Here is an 18,900-nt window from a genome sequence, read left to right as displayed (position 1 = left end):
ATCATTGTTTATGCTTCTATATTACCGCTGTGCTCAAATTCAAGTCCAAAATGATATATGAATAAAAAATTTTATTTTTATTTTTTATCAAGGGTTGTAATTTATCAAATTAAAAAGATTTTTACCTTTCAATCCAAGTCATAATAAATGCTATTACACTCCTATCTCAATCCGTCTCAAATAAGCTCATTCTTCATTTAGTGAGATAAATCTTTTTCTTCTTATAAAATAAAAAAAAAAAAAAAAAAAAAAAAAAAAAACCACTTATTTAACATTCTTTATTTTATTTTTGCCTTTTTTTTAAAATAAAAATAAGTGAAAATTTAAAGAAGATATGTCAAATTTAATATTAAAAAATGTCTATAAATATGAATGGAATAGGTTATTGGTTGCGTTAATTATTACTTTGTAGAATTCTTATTTGTTTTCTTAATTAATTTATTTTATTTTCATGAACCATTTGTGTTTATACCAAATGTTGAAAGTTTGAACCATGGTTTTGTTCAAGAATCAAGTCAATGGCGAATAAAGGGAGTTGGTGAAGATAGAAGATTAGCTGACCTCTTTTGAAGTTTGAACACTAGTTAGGGTGGTAAGCTTAATAAATAGTTAATGCATGAGCTTCTTGTTTGAAAAAGAACATACCACAATTACTCACTTGGCTGATTATGTGTCAGACCAGAGGTGCTTTAAATAGTTCAAATTCAATCCAATCAACCATGATGGCCATTTGACTCATTTCTATCGTATTGCCTTGACTTGGAAGAAACAGAAAAACCATAAATCATATACTGCTTGATTAGCTCTGTGGCCAACTTCTTATGTCCTTGTTCTAATTACCTCCGAAGAACACATTTTATGTTGTTTTGAGAACAAAATCAGATCCCATGTACATTCTGAGAATTTCTATGTTACTATTTTTTATTTAGAGTAGATCTGCTGAGTTTGAAATTTGAACCACCAAAAAATGTAGAAAAAGTGCCAATATATAAGCTCTCCTTTTACATTATTCTTTCAATCTAGTTTATTTTTTTGTTCATATTTCGTGGGATAGAGATCCTTGTACATTGCTATTTTACACTTTAACAGAGCCTGAATATAACAGACAAAGTGAATTCATCAAGAATTACATATATCCATCCTTCATAACTTAGGATTTCGGGCACCTTGAGTAAGTTGCTGCCTCAAAACCCTTCTCATAACCATATTTGGTGCTGTCCTTGGAAGAGAGGAGAGAGGCACAACTTGAGAAACCTATGTAATTGAGTTTACAAGTTAGCATGCTTCTCTAAAATGTGTCCATATTTTAACAGAAAGGGCAGCTGTGCGCAGAGCAAAAATCAATACCCTGAATAAAGGATTTAGTTTTTTCTGCACTGCTGAGTTGAAAGATGTCCTCAACTGATTTAAGTCAGCCATCCTGTTTTCTGAATCCTTGAATACAACAGCAATTACCAACTGCTCAGGCCCTCCTCCAGAAGGAGGCACCCCAATGGCAGCTGTCTCAAGGACACTGTTATCGGCTGCATTACATATGCGTTCAATTCCAACAGAACTCACCTGCCCAAACAGAAGGGAACACATAATTTCATTGATAAAGATGTAATTCAGAAATGCATCCAACTAATATATTTATCCCTATACAAGGCAAGTGTTCTGAATAAACATGAAGGACAACATTAACAGAATATCCATTATATCTTGCATCTCTCAAAAATGTGCAGGTGGGTCAAGCATCATAGTTTCTAAAGCAAAAGATCCTGATTTTTCTTATACTTTTATTATTATTAATTATTGACATATGTAGGAGGCACACCATATTTTGTGCATGATACTAATGAAAGAAAAATGGAGGGGGGGGGGGGGGGGACCACGGTTATTTGAGAAAAAACCTTAAATTTGACTACCTAGAAGCAACCTATTGTTTGTGTGTGATACTAGCACCAAAAATAGTAATTTAGGTGTCAACAGAGCTCGGAGAAAAAAAGGAAAGAAAATCACTCTACTCACTCCCTTGCTAATATGCATGAACATAAACATGAACGACAATTCCAATCTGTGAAAAGGTATCACACATGACACTACCGGTATATCAACAAAAAATTTTATTGATGCTTTATAGAAAATTTAGAAAAATCTTGAGAACAAAATTATGAAGAAAACAGTAAGATTTAGAAGTTTCTCTAACAGAAAGGCATGATGCAGTTCTCCTGAATATTTCTGAATTCATGAATGAGTATTGTTTTCACATAGTGTTGCATCAGTAAGCAAATCATATTCCGTTAGACACTGTGTACCTTGATACCTCCAAGACTCATTGTATCATCTGCACGACCATGTGCATGATAGTATCCTCTAGATGTACGCTCAAACACATCCCCATGCCTCCGTAATACCTGCATAAGAAAATCCAACTGCTTCAAGAAGCCTAGACACCAAACTGTTATAAAGATGGAGAAGAATTCGCTTAACCTTCCTTTCCAAAGGGGCATTCCCTTATGCTATGTTTGGATGTTGAGGGAAGGAGGGGGAGTAGAGTAGAGGGAGAGAGAGTAATTTAATTACTTTATTTGGATGTTTTTTAAGGAATAAGGGAGAGGGATTTGAACTCCTTCCAACCCCTTATTTTTAATTCTCCAAATTGAAGAAATTTAGAAGGAGAGTGGAGTATTAAAATGTTTGACCAAGTGAATTATCAAATTTACCTTTACTATATTAACAAAATTACAAATGAAAAGACTAATTATTCACCTCCCCTTACTTAATTTTAAAAACATCCAAACAAGATAGAGGATAATCATTCATTTCTACTCTCCTCTCCACTACTCTCCTCTCTCTCAAATCTTCCAAACATAGCATTAAAGTAGACATCATGATGGTCAGCATTCAGCAGTTTATTAGAAGAACCAAACATGAGGGGACTAAGTGCCAATTCACCAATCCCGGGTACATTCTCTGGCTAAAATAGACAAAGATGACAGGATTATTTTAATTACATTGTATTAAAGTACGATAAAAAAGAAGGATGAACTACAAATTCATCAAGATGATTAAACCTTTCTCCCCCTTAAAAGTAAGGTTATTTGGTTCTTACAATGGGATAACCATCGCTGCCAAGAATAAACAAACTGCAACCCATAGCTGGTGTGCTAAAAGCAGCCAATGATTGAGCCTGCAAAAATGAACCAGTAATAAATCCACCGCCAATCTCCGTGCCACCACAATATTCAATGATAGGCCTGTAGCACGCTCTCCCCATCAGCCATAGGTATTCATCAACATCAACATTAGATGCCTCACCAGTGGAGCCAAAGCAACTGCCACATTTCAAAATTACAAATACAGCTTGAAACATCCAAATTTGGGATAAAAATCCATAGTTGCGCAACCTAACTTCATCTAAATATAATACACAAGTAGATATGGTACTTTAACAAGATGAATGGTCATAACTGCAAGTTAACCTACCGGATGGCAGACCAATCATAGCCAGCCATACAATTTGTACTTTTCCATGCCCGGATGGCAGACCACTCTTATTTTAGAGCCTCTCTATCCTTAAATCATTATGACAGAAAAATAATCTCCTCATCAACAAAACCACAAAACAAAGAAGCTCAGATAACAAGAACAGCAAGGAACTAAACATCCATACAAGAAAAAATGCAGAATTTTTCATCTTCACTTTTTCACTTATTTCTTTCTTTTCTATTGTGTGATTTGGATTCATACGTACGTAAGTTTTGTATTTGTTTTCAACTATGCATGAACATGAATACAAAGCAGAAACATTGAAACAAAAACCAAAAAAAAAAAAAGAGGAACAACAAACATATCAAGAAAAGAAACAGACGAACGATAAAAACGTAGCATTAACAGAAAAGAAAATAAGACTAACCCTCATTAGTTGATCCCAGCCGAAGCCATTAATATTGATTTCTCCAGTAGTAGGATTAACCTTTTTGTGAGGCACACAATGGGTCGCCGAGACCAAGTTTCCCAGAGGGCCCGAAGTTTAGCCCATCCTAATTTTATATCCATACAATCAAGGTGTGTTCCAAACTGCCTGTTCACAGCAGCTGCAACGGCAATAAGCTTGTCCCCCGGGATATCGGTTGAGCTGCCTCCCCAGTTAACATTCATGGAGGCAGTCATTAAAAAGAACTCTACAACGCCATCTATTTCTAGTAATTGTTCATGGTTGTCTTTAAAGACAACCATGGAACAATTATTAGAAATAGAAGACAACCATGGAACAATTAATTCAAATAGAAGATGGATGTGGTTAGCAACTTCCTTTCTTTAGGAGAGTAAACGGCATGTTAGAGATATATATTAGACATATTAGCCCAATGTAATAGGTCCAAGCCCATTCCTGCTTGTACTAGTAGTCTAGGGTTTAGTCGCCTATATATACTCATGTTAGGGTTCATTGTAACACAGGAGGTTATTGTACTACACTCTCATACAATAAAGATGTAGACCTTAAGGGATTCCTCCGTGGATGTAGACCGTAAGGCTGAACCACGTAACCCTCGTGTTCTCAGTGTTCCTCCTCTATGCTTCCTCTTCCGCATCTACTCTAGCATACACAACATGATATAACACATCTCTATGCTAATATTTAACATGGTATCAGAGCCAAACTTCGTTCTTGGCATCAAACAAACATCTCTACACAGCAAAGAAGATTCACACGTGCATACCACCATCTGAAGTCACACATATTTCTCTGCTGGATCTAGACTCCACGGCATCTCGCAGCCACCATGGCTCTGTGCTGTGACCAAACTCCACAAACTCAAGCAAAGCCGTGACTTAACTTATCAGATCTGCACAACTCCAAGCTTCACCTGATGAAACCAACACCACAGACGTGCTCCAAGATCTCCCGCGACCAAAACCCAGAAATCCGGTCACCCAAAGCCTTGCCACGTGCCTCCACGCGTGACAGTAGCCAAAGGAAAATCTCCCACGCGCCGCCATTGATTCCTGACTTCTAGATCGTCTGCTGGGCTCACGCGCCGCCCTATCGGCCTCCTCGTCCGCCGATCTACGAAACCTGCGATTCCGACCCACATCCGAGATTACACGCGCTCACACGCGCCGCCATGATTTTGGCATATGCTTCACGCGCCGGCAACGCCTTCACACGCCTTCCACATGCCGGAAACTGCATCTGACGTCACCGGATGACGTCATCACTCCACGTCAGCAGCCACGCAAGTACGTCCACGTCAGCCCTAGTCCACGTCAGCGACACGTCATCAGCCACGTCAGCAGTGTCGTCTCGTCAGCACCACATCACCTAGCTGACCGTTGACCCAGACCGAACCGACCCGGACCACCCGGATCTGACCCGTGAGCACTTTGACTGTTGACTTTGACTCTAGACCAATTGACTTTGACTTTTTGCGTTGACTTTTGACCAAAAGTCAAAATTTCCAAAAGGGCCTATCTTGCTCAGTTTTTCGCATAGATTCCGATTTTGGCCTCCGTTTCTTCATTTGAAGCTCCGAAATTGGACATTTGGCACATTCTTCATTATGGTTTCTTCAAAGGCATCTCCAAGTGATCTTCTCATGCTTATCCAACCTCAAGCCTTCATCGAGCTTCCGCCTTGAGTTTGAGGGAGGGTGTTAGAGATATATATTAGACATATTAGCCCAATGTAATAGGCCCAAGCCCATTCCTACTTGTACTAGTAGTCTAGGGTTTAGTCGCCTATATATACTGATGTTAGGGTTCATTGTAACACAGGAGGTTATTGTACTACACTCTCATACAATAAAGATGTAGAACTTAAGGGATTCCTCCGTGGATGTAGGCCGTAAGGCTGAACCACGTAACCCTCGTGTTCTCAGTGTTCCTCCTCTATGCTTCCTCTTCCGCATCTACTCTAGCATACACAACATGATATAACACATATCTATGCTAATATTTAACACGGCAGAAGCAACTTCCTTTGATTCTGAGACTCTGGAATCGTGGGTTTTATTGAGGGGGGAAGCTTAAGGGGGTGTGTGGAGGGTGGGGTTTGCAGGGCTCGAGGCAAAACCTCGGCATGTGCATCACCTAGAGAGAGCTGGTGAGTACTAGATCCGTGCTGTAGTACAATACCATCCGTTCTCACCACTATCGCGTGTGCTATATGCCCTTTCTTGTTCATGCTTTTTTTTTTTTTTTGGGAAGAAATTCTAAAGCCATATATATATAGATATATATATATATATATTTTCTTTTTTGTAGTGGGTTAAAAAAATGGTATAATTGAAATGAATTCAAAATTTTTAATAAAAAATTGTATAATTTGTGTAGAGAAATGTTTTCTCTATAGTATTTAAAAAAAAAACTAAATGACAGGTTATTATTAATAAACAAATAATAATTTTACTAATGAGTTCGAGTTAAAACTAATAAAAACATACAATTAATATTTGTTGTAAATATATTGTCCATCCTTATTGCTTTTTGAACGTGTCGTGTAACTACTAATAACTTATAACATAATATATATGGGTGAAAAAATATATAAAAATACGTTTTTGAAAATATATATTTGAGTGTATCAAACGGAGCCTTAAACTCCTTTATACACATTTTTTGTCGTCTAGGTCTATCTCATTGCATAACTAGAAATAATATTTCTTGATTTCCGGATTAGTCAAATCCGCTTCTTCCATTTGGAGTCGTTTACCATTATCCATATTTTGCTAGACAAAAAAAACCAAAAATAGAATATTACCTCTGTCCCAAAAGTGCACTAATAACATGATCATAGCGTAAATTAAAGTGTAGTAAACTGAAGGCATCTAAATTTTAATAATAAAAGAGTTTGTAGTTAACATATTTTGGAATGCATAAGATGAGATTAATTAGTAAAAAATAAGAAAGGAGCAGATGCAGCAGGATAGATAAAGAGTGTAGAGAATGTTTTTGCGAATAAGAGATATAAATATGGAAATTTATAAATAAGGAATAATAAATGAGATAGTAATCAAGATAAATGATATTGTAATCAGATTAATGAGTTTTTTTTTTTTTTAGATCTACTCAAATTCAATGCGTAAAAAATGTGTAACTCTAAAAAGTTAGATCAAGTGTAATATAATTTGTATAATTTAAACCCACGTGTAGTCAGGGATGAATTGCTGATAATATAAGTGATGTGCCAAATGTGAACTAATAAGAATTTGCTACCTTAAACAAATTGTTAAAATTGCTAAAATTATTATACACACACATATATATAAAGTTATTGAAAGCTAAATTGACTCTAATATAAGATGAAACATGTAATTGTGATGAAACTATCAAATTTCAATCATTGTAAAAAACAAAATAACTCAATTAAATTTTGTTTAGAAATCTCCATAGGTCCTACTGGCCAAGAATTTTGATCAAAATACAATGATAGTATTTTGGCAATGAAACTTGTAAATAACATATAATCTATTGCAAGAAAAAAAAAATTGGTTAATTTTGTTCAAAAATGCACCTAGGTCCTTTTGCCCAAAAATTTAGGTTGGGTCTCTTGTTTGCAGGGCTTGAGGCAAAACCATTCACTATGTTACCAATATCCATTCTCACCACCACCGCGTGTGCTATGTGGCTTTTCTTGTTCACATTTTTTTTTTTGGGGAGAAATTCTAAAACCATTATATATATATTTGTAGTGGATTAAAAAAAAGGGTATAATTGAAATGAATTTAAAATTTTCAATAAAAAATTGTATAATTTGTGCAGAGAAAAATTTATTCTAAAAAAAGCTACATGACAAATTGTTTTTAATGAAAAAATAATTATTTTACTAATGAGTCCGAGTTAAAATTAATAACAATATACTATTAATATTTGCTATAAAAATATTGTAAACATGTTGCTTTTTACTTTTTGAACGTGTTGTGTACCTACTATTGTAAGAATTTTGGGGATAGAGTATGAAGTAAATGGAGGAGACATAAGATCTGCTGTATAGGTGAGGGCTTAAGATGAATTCCTTATTCTTAATAAGTTTTTCCCAAATTTGCCACTTGTAATGAATATCTCTATATTTGTAATTGATAAGGATAAAAGAGATTGATCAAGTAAGATAAGTCGACAGTTTATTGGTGACGACATCTACTGTGCCGTCAGCCCCTATTTAATGACTGACGGCGGGATAAAGTTGTAAGGAGAGGCACTAATAGGCTGACGGGATAATAAAGCTGAAGGGTTATCTTGAAGCTAACAGGATGAAGACCAAAGGCATAATATAAAGCTGACGACACTAGTCAAAGAATGCTTGTTAACCACGTTTGCGTATATAAGTAAATGACTTGCCCTTCACGTTTTGTGAAACCTAAAAGGGATTCCTATACGGAAAGGATCCTGCAAAATACGCCCAATGAGACTCTTATAAGGAAAAGACTTCTACTCCAAGGAAAAGGGGTCAACCCCTACTACTATAAAAACCTAAGCACCCTCACGAACCAAGGTACGCATAATTTACCCTCTCTAGCACTCTAGAGTAATGAGAATAGTTCTGACTTGACTTTCAGAGGGTATTTGGCCGGTACCACACCGGTACTCTCTGTTAGGTCCTTTCTTTTTGTTGTGCAGGTGCTATTTGGAGCGCGCGAGGACTATGTGACTTACTGGTGATATTTTCGGCATCATCAGTTGGCGCCATCTGTGGGAAGTCATGTAGTGTAAAGTCATATTATCACTTCCCAGACAAGAGTTGCATGGTGCTCACCTACTCAATGACAACCACCAACGACATTCAAGAAGAGGAACCACCCACGACCACCCTCGAGAAGCAAGTTAAGACTCTCGCCACGGTTGTGGAACGCCTCACCAGACAAAATTGTGACCTGGAAGAGTAGCTGCACCAGAAAAGTGCAGCACCGGATAACCAAGGAGCTGATCAAGAAGGAACCAGCGCTGACAGGAGAAACCAAGAGGGACCCCAGGCAAGTAACGCCCCGAGCAAACCGGAGCGACAAAACGTGAGCCTCCCTTCCCTTGCAGATATGGCTCCGCCACCTACTATCACAGAAATGCAGGCGATGAAGGAACAAATGGAGGTTATGATGAACGCTCTCAAGGGGCGAGTGTCCAGTGATTTTGACGATCTTGTCAACTGAACTGACTCGCCGTTCACCGCCCCCGTCAACTCCTTCCCCCTGCCGAGTAAGTTCTGCATGCCATAGATAGACAGTTATGACGGGGTCAAGGACCCTCTGGACCACCTAGAGACATTCAAGACCCTAATGCACCTTCAAGAGTAGCAGACGCGATCATATGTATGGCCTTCCTTACAACCCTGAAGGGCACGACGAGGATTTGGTTCAGCCAACTGACATCGAACTTCATCAGCACCTTCAAAGAACTTAGCGCTCAATTTACCGCGCACTTCATCAGAGGCCATCGATACAAGAAGTCTACGACTTGTTTGACAAGTATCAAGCAACGAGAGGATGAAACTTTAAGAGCCTACATATCCCACTTCAATAAGGAGGCACTCTTGATCGACGAAGCTGACAATAAGATACTTGTCGTAGCGTTCACGAATGGGTTGAAGAAGGGTAAGTTTTTGTTCTCCCTGTATAAAAATGACCCAAAAACCATGTCGGAAGTACTTTACTAGGCCACAAAGTATATGAATGCCAAAGACGCGTTGTTGGCCCGAGAAGAGAGGCTAAAGAAAAAAGAGAGACAGGAAGACACTCGGCAGGACCAAGGCCGAAAGAAAGTAAGGACGGGAGACCCGAAGGGATGAGAGGCACCCTAAGCCCCTGGGGGGAAGATTCACGAGCTTCACTGCGTTGACAGCCTCGATAGATCAAGTCCTTATGCAAATCAAGGACGAGGAGGCTCTGACGTTCCCGGGAAAGCTGAAGAGTGATCCCAACAAACGTTTTAGGGATAAGTATTGTCGTTTCCACCACGACCATGGTCACGATACAACTAATTGCTATGACCTAAAGCAGCAGATTGAAGCCCTTATCAGACAAGGAAAACTGCAGAAGTTCGTTAGCAAGGAGAAAACGGATCCACTCCCACAAGACCAACACCCCCAACGGGATAATGAGCGACTAAGGCCCCCGATAGGGGACATAAGGATGATCGTAGGAGGAACAGCTGTTGTCGGGTCATCAAAAAAGGCTCGCAAAACCTACCTTCGGATGGTACAAAATGTCAAAAGCTACCTTCGGATGGTACAAAATGTTCAGCTGACTGGAGTTGTACCGAAGATAGCACGAAGAGAAGGCCCCATAATCGGGTTCTCAGAAGAGGATACACGACGCCTTCACCATCCACATGACGATGCGCTCGTCGTCAGCTTACGGGTAGAAGAATATAATATGCACCGGGTGTTGGTCGACAACGGCAGTTTAGCAGATATTTTATACTACCTAGCGTTTCAGCAGATGGGGATCGACAGGGAGCGATTGATTTCGACAAATGCCCCACTCGTAGGCTTCGGAGGGAGCCGGGTATTCCCCTTGGGCGCGGTCACATTATCCGTAATGGTAGGCGATTACCCTCAGCAGATAACCAAGGACGTAACATTCTTGGTGGTCGACTGCTCGTCTGCCTACAACGCTATCCTCGGACGACCCGCGCTCAATTCATGGAAGACGATAACTTCAACCTACCACCTAATGATTAAGTTCCCTACTGACTACGAAGTAAGGGAGCTACGCGGAAGTCAAATGGCCGTGCGCGAATGCTACGTAGCCATGATGGAAATGAAGGATCAGGTTCAGGTTTTGAGTATAGAAGAGCACCGGACGATAACGGAGCCAGTAGAGAAGCTAGAAGAGATACCCCTTGAAAATTTCGATCCTGGCTGAATGACCAAAATTGGAACACTCGCTAACCCCGCAATCCGTCAAGAGCTCATAACCTTCCTTAGAGGCAATCAAGACGTATTCGCCTGGAGTCATGAAGATATGCCAGGAATAGACCCTTCAGTCATGGTGCATAGGTTGAATGTATCGCCCGCCTTTCCACCTATCCGACAGAAGAAGAGAGTGTTCGCCCCCGAACGAGATCGGGCCATAGCAGAAGAAGTCCGAAAACTATAGGACGCAAGCTTCATTAGGGAAGTATACTATCCCGATTGGCTAGCGAACGTGGTAATGGTCTAAAAAGCTAGCGGGAAATGGCGAATGTGTGTGGACTTCACCGACCTTAACAAAGCCTGCCCCAAAGATAGCTATCCTCTCCTAAGGGTCGATGTCCTGGTAGACTCAATGGCTCGACACCAGTTGCTGAGCTTCATGGACACTTTCTCGGGGTACAACCAAATCTGAATGCACGAAGCTGATCAGGAAAAAACTTCATTCGTGACCAATCAAGGCCTCTTCTGTTACAAAGTGATGCCCTTCAGCCTGAAGAACGCAAGCGCAACATACCAAAGACTTATGAACAAAATGTTTGCGCAACAGATTGGGAGGAATGTCCAGGTCTACGTTGACGACATGCTAGTAAAAAGCTGAAGGGAGGAAGATCATCTAGAAGATCTCAAAGAAACATTTAACACCCTTCGCTCTTACAACATCAATCCAGGAAAATGTGCCTTTGGAGTGACAGCAGAAAAATTCCTAGGATTTATGGTGTCCCAAAGGGGAATCGAAGCAAACCCAGACAAGATCCGAGCCATTATGGAGATGGCGCCACCAAGAAATGTGAAGGAGGTGTAAAGCCTCAACAAAAAAATAGCGGCACTGAATAAGTTCGTGTCAAGGGCTATGGACAAATGTTTGCCCTTCTTCCGCACGCTGAAGAGATCATTCGAGTGGACTGCCGAATGCTAGCAAGCGTTCGAGGAGTTGAAGGCTTATCTCTCCTCCCCACCACTGCTGAGCCCCTCATAGCCAGGAGAGGAGCTTTGTCTCTATCTAGTCGTCTCTCTCGTAGCCATCAGTGCTGCTTTAGTCAGAGAAGAAGAAAAAGTACAGAAACCCGTATACTACGCGAGCCCAGCGCTTCGCAGTGCTGAAGAAAGATACCCGCCCATGGAAAAACTTGCCTTTGCATTAGTTACGGTGGCCCGCAAACTTAAACCATACTTTCAAGCCCATACGGTGAACGTCCTGACTGACAAGCCCTTGCGACGGGCGATGAGCAATCCTGAGGCTGCGGGTCGATTGGCGTTATGGGCTATAGAGTTAAGCGAATTTGATATCTAGTACCACCCACGGACCGCCATCAAGGGACAGATTGTCGCAGATTTCATAGCAGAATTCACTCATGACGAAGAAAAGGGGGCAGAAGAGTCCCCTCATTGGAGCATATATACGGACGGGTCATCCAACAGACAAGCTGGAGGGGCCGGCATCGTGCTACTATCATCCAAAGGAGATACAATTGAATGTATGGTCCGTCTTGACTTCCCCGCTACCAATAATGAATCAAAGTATGAAGCATTAATAGCAGGAATCGACCTCACCAAAGCAGCAGAAGCTGCGAGGGTAGTCATCTACTGCGACTCTCAAGTCATTACTAACCAAATAAATGGTGACTACAAGTGCAAGGGCGAAAGGATGAAAATGTACCTTGGTCAAGTAAGGGCGAGAGTGGATGACCTAGAAGCCAAAATTGTCCAAATTCCTAGAGGAGAAAACGAGCGAGCCGATTGCCTCGCAAAGGCCGCTTCAGCAAAACATATGGTCATCCCTGGTAATGTACTCTCTTTTGTTCAGCTTTCTCCACTAATAGATCCCGACAACGTGCAGGAAATAGGCTCTGACAGTAGTTAGACCGCGTCGTTAGTTTCATACTTAAAAGACGGGGTCTTACCAGACGAAAAGGAGGCTACAAGAAAACCGAAGGTCCAGGTGACAAGGTTCATCCTAATAAAAGACGTCCTGTACAAAAGAGGCTTCTCCCGACCATATCTGAGATGGTTGGGTATGGAAGAGGCAGACTACGTCATGAGAGAGGTACACGAAGGAATTTGCGGAAACTATTTGGGGTCTAGATCATTAGTACACAAGCTCGTGCTAGCAGGGTTCTATTGGCCCACCATGCAAAAGGACGCCGAAGCTTATGTTAGGACCTATGACAAATGCCAAAGGTTTAGCAATACTATTAGACAACCAACCGAAGAGTTGACCCTAATGACGGCCCCATAGCCGTTCGCACAGTGGGGGTTAGATATTATGGGACCATTCCCTACAGCAGTACGACAGCTGAAGTTCCTGGTGGTGGGCATTGACTGCTTTACAAAATGGATGGAAGCTGAAACTTTGGCCACCATTACGGAGAAGAATGTATGAAGCTTTATCTGGAGATGCATCATATGCAGGTTTGGCATTCCTAGAGTCTTTGTCTCGGACAACGGGAGGCAATTTGACAACAACTCCTTCCGGGATTTTTGCTCACAGTTAGGAATAAAGAACCACTACTCCTCCCCTGCCCACCCTCAGGCTAATGGCCAGGTCGAAGTCACGAACCGATTCTTGCTCAAGATTATTAAGACTCGGCTTGAGGGGGCAAAGGGTATATGGCCTGAAGAATTGCCAAGCATACTATAGGCATACAGGACAATGGTAAGGACACCCATAGGAGAGACACCGTTCCGACTGACGTACGGAAGTGAAGAAGTCATCCTAGCCAAAGTTGGGCTCACGAGCTATAGGGTGCACAACCATGATGAGAACAAAAATGATGAGGCAATGCAACTACAGCTCGACCTAGTGGACGAGATCAGGGCGGCGGTAGAACAAAGGCTCACTAGGTACCAGGACCGCATGGCCAAACACTACAACTCTCGGGTCCGACACAGAGACTTCCAAGTTGGAGACCTTGTTCTTAGAAAGGTCATGGGTGTCGCTAGGGACCCTACCCAAGGGAAACTCGGCCCCAATTGGGAAGGACCTTACCGAGTTACGTCATGGCAGAGGAAAGACACTTATAAGACACATGTGTACCACTACTACTCAGCCCCCAATTAGCAGGTATTGTCCGCTTTAGGCTCGATTTGTTCGTGGCCTTCACGGTTTTGCTCAATCCCACATCGGGGAGAGACGCCTCCCACATGTGCCTTATAAGCCATTGGCTGAAGACACATGTAAGACACATGTGTCTTCGGCCAAAGGCTTATAAGGCACATGTGGGAGGCGTCTCTCCCCGATGTGGGATTGAGCAAAACCGTGAAGGCCACGAACAAATCGAGCCTAAAGCGGACAATACCTGCTAATTGGGGGCTTTGTGCGTTGGGGTAGCCAATGCAACACTGTTCAGGGGCCTTCTCCACATTAATGCAGCTAGAAAGTTACCTGTCTTGTGTTTTTGTAGTGCTTATCTGTATCAATAAAATTTTCCTGGAACGTTTCCCTGGACATTAGACTGACATTTCTGACCTCGGCTATAGTTAAGACAATTGCAGATGTATTGCAAAATGCAACTCATAGATTGTGTATGAGGCATCTTTTACAGAAATTTCCAAACCAGTTGTCCCATGTATATAATAAATATCCACATTTTCAAGGAGAATTACTCATTGCATCCACGATACAGTCACCATTTGAGTTAGAATATAGTAAGATTATGGAGAATTATGGATTGAGGGATAATGATTGGTTGGAAAATCTTTATAAGCAGTATGAAAAATGGTAGAATATGAAAATTTAAACAATTCTTTGTTTCTTCCTCTTTAATTGTACACTGAATTCCAGTCTCAAAAATTCCTATTTTTGATATGGAACATTAAATTACTAAATAAAAAATATCAATGAAACTTAAATTACAATTAACAAAAACACAACCCATAAACTTAAATTAAATCTGTAAGGACCAGATTTGGTCTCCAACTGTCACCTAGGACCCCCTTGCCGAGAAAGAAGCTCCTAAAAAAATGGAGATTGTCTTGGCCACTCTTCCTCTGCCTGCCAAGACTGATCCTGCCAATAAGGGCCCCGAGGCTCTAGAAGCAACATCCTCTCAGCCAAATAAAGCCCCTCCCAACGAAAAACTTGTAATAAAAAAGAAATAGATCTTAGTGTAATTCTTTTTCTTGTGTTTTTCTGTTCTTTTGTTTTGCTTGTAATCAAGTTGTAATCAAGTTGCTCCCTTTTGTACTCAATCCACCTTGCTCTAAGGCTTTTATTAATGAAAGTTATGCATGTTTTCTTTCATCCTGTGATTCATGAAAGTTCAATTATGTGTATAAACACCCTTGAACGTTTAGATCCCCAATTTACAAATTAACCAATTCAAGCATTATGTCAAACAACTAGTGTGCGGAAAATGAACATAAGCTATGATATAGAATTGGATAAACTATCTAAGCCAAATTAAAATCACAACCCACAGCAAACAATAAAAGGCAAAGATAAAAAGGAAGGAAGATGCAAACACAATGACAACACGCGATGTGTTATCAAAGAGGAAACCGAAGCCCTCGGCGTAAAACCTCTCCGTCGCCCTCCAAGCGGTAAACAATCCACTAGAAAATATAGTTGGGATACAAGGACAGCAATAGACCCTCCAAGCCTAATCTACCCAATGCACCTAAGCCCTCCAAGCTTCTTACTCCAATGAGGTTGCGCCGAACCTTTTTCTTTTCTAGCTTCCCGGATTCCACTACTAGACCATAGCATCAACCAATGAAGATTGGTTGCTTCCTAACTGCTTCCCAGAACACCAAACAACCCTCTCATAGTGATGAATATGGTGAGAACAAGGTTTGGTAAAATGCCTCTCAAGGATTTGACAATGGAGAGGAAGAGAGTTGAGGAATTTGAAGAGACTCTAATGTATAGATTGTGGGTGAATCAATCTTGTTTTTTTTTTTAGGGTTTCTCTCTTAAAATTCTCTCTAGAAGCTCTCTTTCATTTGTGAGTAAAAGGGGTATTTATACTGGAGTAAGAGAAGAATGTGAAACGTCAGGATTTACAAAACAGGGGTGGCTCGCGGCTTGACCTCGCGACTTGACTGAGTCGCGAGATCCAGTCGCGAGATAACCGTATGGCCAGTTGTCCTGTTTTGTCCTGTAGTGCTCCAGCTAGCATGACTGTTCACCTTTTGGCATGCTTGGCACGTGTGCTGCATCTGGCGGCTTGCAGCCGCGAGTCACCCGCGAGGACAAGCCGCGAGTCTCTGTTTTCTTGCACGCTTTTGAGTAAACTTCACTCTACCTCACTCACTACCCTTACAACAAGCCCACCTAAATACAGGGTTACTAAATGCTGAAATACAAGCAAATTTGGCACAGAATAAAGCCAATAAAATGGTTGATTAAATTCAACCTTACAATTCACATATTGGCATTGATATAATTTCTATCTTATCTAACACTTAATGAACGTAATAATGAGGTGAAACTCTTCTCATTAATCTGCATAAGTAGTAGAAAATTTATCCCATCTCATATGCTCAGTAGCAAAACAAGTTAAATCTACTAAGTCCATCACCTCGGCAAAACATAATTTTAACTTTGAGGACATACATAGTAATGTAGCATACACATAGGTTTAAACTTACTCTATTCCTTGCTCATTAGCAAGTTTAAAGGACCAAAGGGATAACCAATTCTAAAACAAATACAGGTGTGCATGTAAATGCTTTAAGTGATGATCATGAGCATCCCTTTAAGCCTTCTATCATAGTGAAAATTGTTGTTGTTTAGAGTGGCTGATCATTTTTTACATTCAAGTAATCAATAAGAAGCACTAATTTACCTTAAGTATGTAGTTCGAGGAGTCTGAAATAACTAAGGCTTTGTCCTGAAATGATAGGAAGTATTAATTTACCCAAAGTATATAGTTTGAGGAGCCAGACATAGCTAAGGTTCTATTTAACACTTAGAAAAATGATTAAAAGATATCAATTTACCTAAGGTATGTGGTCCAAGGAGCCAGGCATGACCAAGGTTCTGTTTGATACTTAGATAGATATCAGGAAGTATTAATTTACCCAAAGTATGTGGTCTAAGGAGCCAGGCATAACTAAGGTTCTGTTTAACACTTAGAAAAATGATTAAAAAATATCAATTTACCCCAGGTATATGGTCCGAGGAGCCAGGCATAACCAAAGTTCAGTTTGATACTTAGATTAATGTCAAGAAGTATTAATTTACCCAAAGCATGTGATCCGAGGAGCCAGGCATAGCTAAGGTTTTGTTTAACGCTTAGAAAAAATGATTAAAAGATATCAATTTACCCAAGGTTCTGTTTAACACTTGGAAAAATGATTAAAAGATATCAATTTACCCATGGTATGTGGTCCGAGGAGCCAGGCATGACCAAGGTTTTGTTTGATACTTAGATAAATGTCAAGAAGTATTTATTTACTCAAAACATGTGGTCCGAGGAGCCAGACATAGTTAAGGTTTTGTTCAACACTTAGAAAAATGATTAAAAGATATCAATTTACCCAAGGTATATGATCCAAAGAGCCAGGTATGACTAAGATTCTTTTTGATACTTAGATAAATATCATGAAGTATTAATTTACCTAAAGCATATGGTCTGAGGAGTCAAGCATAGCTAAGGTTCTGTTTAACATTTAGAAAAATGATTAAAAGATATAAATTTACCCAAGGTATGTGGTTCGAGGAGCCAGGCATGACCAAGGTTTTGTTTGATACTTAGATAAATGTCAAGAAGTATTAATTTATTCAAAGCATGTGATAGGAGCCAAGCATAGTTAAGATTCTGTTTAATACTTGGAATAACAATAATATGGAGCTCAACAGATAATATAATAAACGAGAATGTGACTAGGAAAACTTTCATTAATAATAATACATTTTCAGATTATTTACATTCAAGAGGTGTGGTACAACATTCTCATCTAGGTCTTTCAGGTGATACGCACCTATTCCAGCCACCGAGGTAATGCGATATGGCCCTTCCCAATTGGGCCCTAACTTTCCCCATGCTGGGTTCTTTGCCGTACCCAGAACCTTTCTTAACACCAAGTCTCCAAGTGCCAGCAGCTTCAGCTTGACGTTGGCATCATACCCTTGCTTGAGCTTGTGTTGATAATAGACCAATTGGACCACAACATTTTATCTTCGCTCTTCAATTAAGTCTTGGCTCTTTCCTAACAGTTCATCATTGTTGCTCAGAGTGAAAGAGCTTGTTCTCAGTGTTGGGAATTTAGTCTTTAGAGGAAAAACAGCCTCGGTTCCATAAGTCGTTGAAAATGGGGTCTCCCCAGTGGACCTACGAGGTGTTGTCCGGTATGTCCAAAGAACGTGTGGCAACTCTTCTATCCATTTTCGTTTGCATCGACCAACCTCTTTTTAAGGCCATTCACTATGACCTGATTGACAACTTCAGCTTGTCCGTTCCCCTATGGATATACTGGGGTGGAATATTTATTTATTATGCCCAGGTCACAGCAATACCTCCTGAAGGCCTTGCTATCAAACTGAAGATCATTGCTTGAGATAAGGGTACCAGGGATTCCAAACTGAGTGACAATATTTTTCCAAATGAATCTCTTGGCGTCCACATCCCTGATATTTGCCAATGGTTCAGCTTCAACCCATTTGGTGAAGTAATCTGTACCGACCAACAAATACCTCTTATTCCCTGCTGCCTTAGGGAAAGAACCTATAATGTCCAAGCCCTATTGAGCAAAAGGCCAAGGGCTGGACAAAGGATTAAGGACTCCTCCTGGTTGATGAATGTTTGGTGCAAATCTTTGGCATTAGTCATACTTCTTCACATACACTTGTGGTTCCCTTTGCATATTTGGTCACCAATAGCCTTGAGTGAGGCCCCAGTGAGACAAAGATCTCCCTCCTATGTGGTTTTCAAAAATCCCTTCATGTAATTCTTCTAAGATTAGCTCAACTGTTTCAGGGTGTATGCATAATAAATATGGGCTAGAAAAAGATCTCTTGTAAAACTTCTAGTCCTCAAACAGCCAAAACCGAGGAGCCTTCCACTGCA

General features: G+C 40.4%; 3 protein-coding genes across 4 annotated transcripts; 1 reads left to right on the top strand and 2 right to left on the bottom strand.

Moving 5' to 3' along the window:
• Positions 1-983: 983 nt before the first annotated feature.
• Positions 984-2,610, bottom strand: LOC115961181 (probable acyl-activating enzyme 17, peroxisomal). The gene is made up of 4 exons (XM_031080223.1): positions 2,472-2,610; positions 2,298-2,396; positions 1,348-1,560; positions 984-1,254 (listed from the first exon to the last, which is right to left on the bottom strand). The coding sequence occupies exons 1-4, from the start codon at positions 2,490-2,492 to the stop codon at positions 1,144-1,146; spliced, it is 444 nt and encodes a 147-aa protein (XP_030936083.1). The 5' UTR covers positions 2,493-2,610; the 3' UTR covers positions 984-1,143.
• Positions 2,611-2,760: 150 nt separating this feature from the next.
• LOC115961045 (probable acyl-activating enzyme 17, peroxisomal) lies at positions 2,761-3,515 on the bottom strand. 2 transcript variants are annotated; one of them, XM_031080160.1, is made up of 3 exons: positions 3,469-3,515; positions 3,095-3,317; positions 2,761-2,959 (listed from the first exon to the last, which is right to left on the bottom strand). In XM_031080160.1, the coding sequence occupies exons 1-3, from the start codon at positions 3,495-3,497 to the stop codon at positions 2,798-2,800; spliced, it is 414 nt and encodes a 137-aa protein (XP_030936020.1). In that variant the 5' UTR covers positions 3,498-3,515; the 3' UTR covers positions 2,761-2,797. The 2 variants fall into 2 exon arrangements, with proteins under 2 accessions (XP_030936020.1, XP_030935978.1); XM_031080118.1 differs by lacking the exon at positions 3,469-3,515 and having other exon boundaries at positions 3,095-3,414.
• A 5,229-nt stretch (positions 3,516-8,744) lies between these two features.
• LOC115955717 lies at positions 8,745-10,841 on the top strand. Its single transcript, XM_031073990.1, has 2 exons — positions 8,745-8,863; positions 9,908-10,841. Exons 1-2 carry the CDS (start codon positions 8,745-8,747, stop codon positions 10,839-10,841), a joined length of 1,053 nt encoding a protein of 350 aa, XP_030929850.1.
• Positions 10,842-18,900: the final 8,059 nt, after the last annotated feature.

This window comes from Quercus lobata, chromosome 1 (assembly GCF_001633185.2).
Source record: "Quercus lobata isolate SW786 chromosome 1, ValleyOak3.0 Primary Assembly, whole genome shotgun sequence".
Lineage (NCBI taxonomy): Eukaryota > Viridiplantae > Streptophyta > Magnoliopsida > Fagales > Fagaceae > Quercus > Quercus lobata.
Note: the sequence above shows the minus strand (reverse complement) of the source record. Positions and strands in the feature narration are given on the sequence as shown.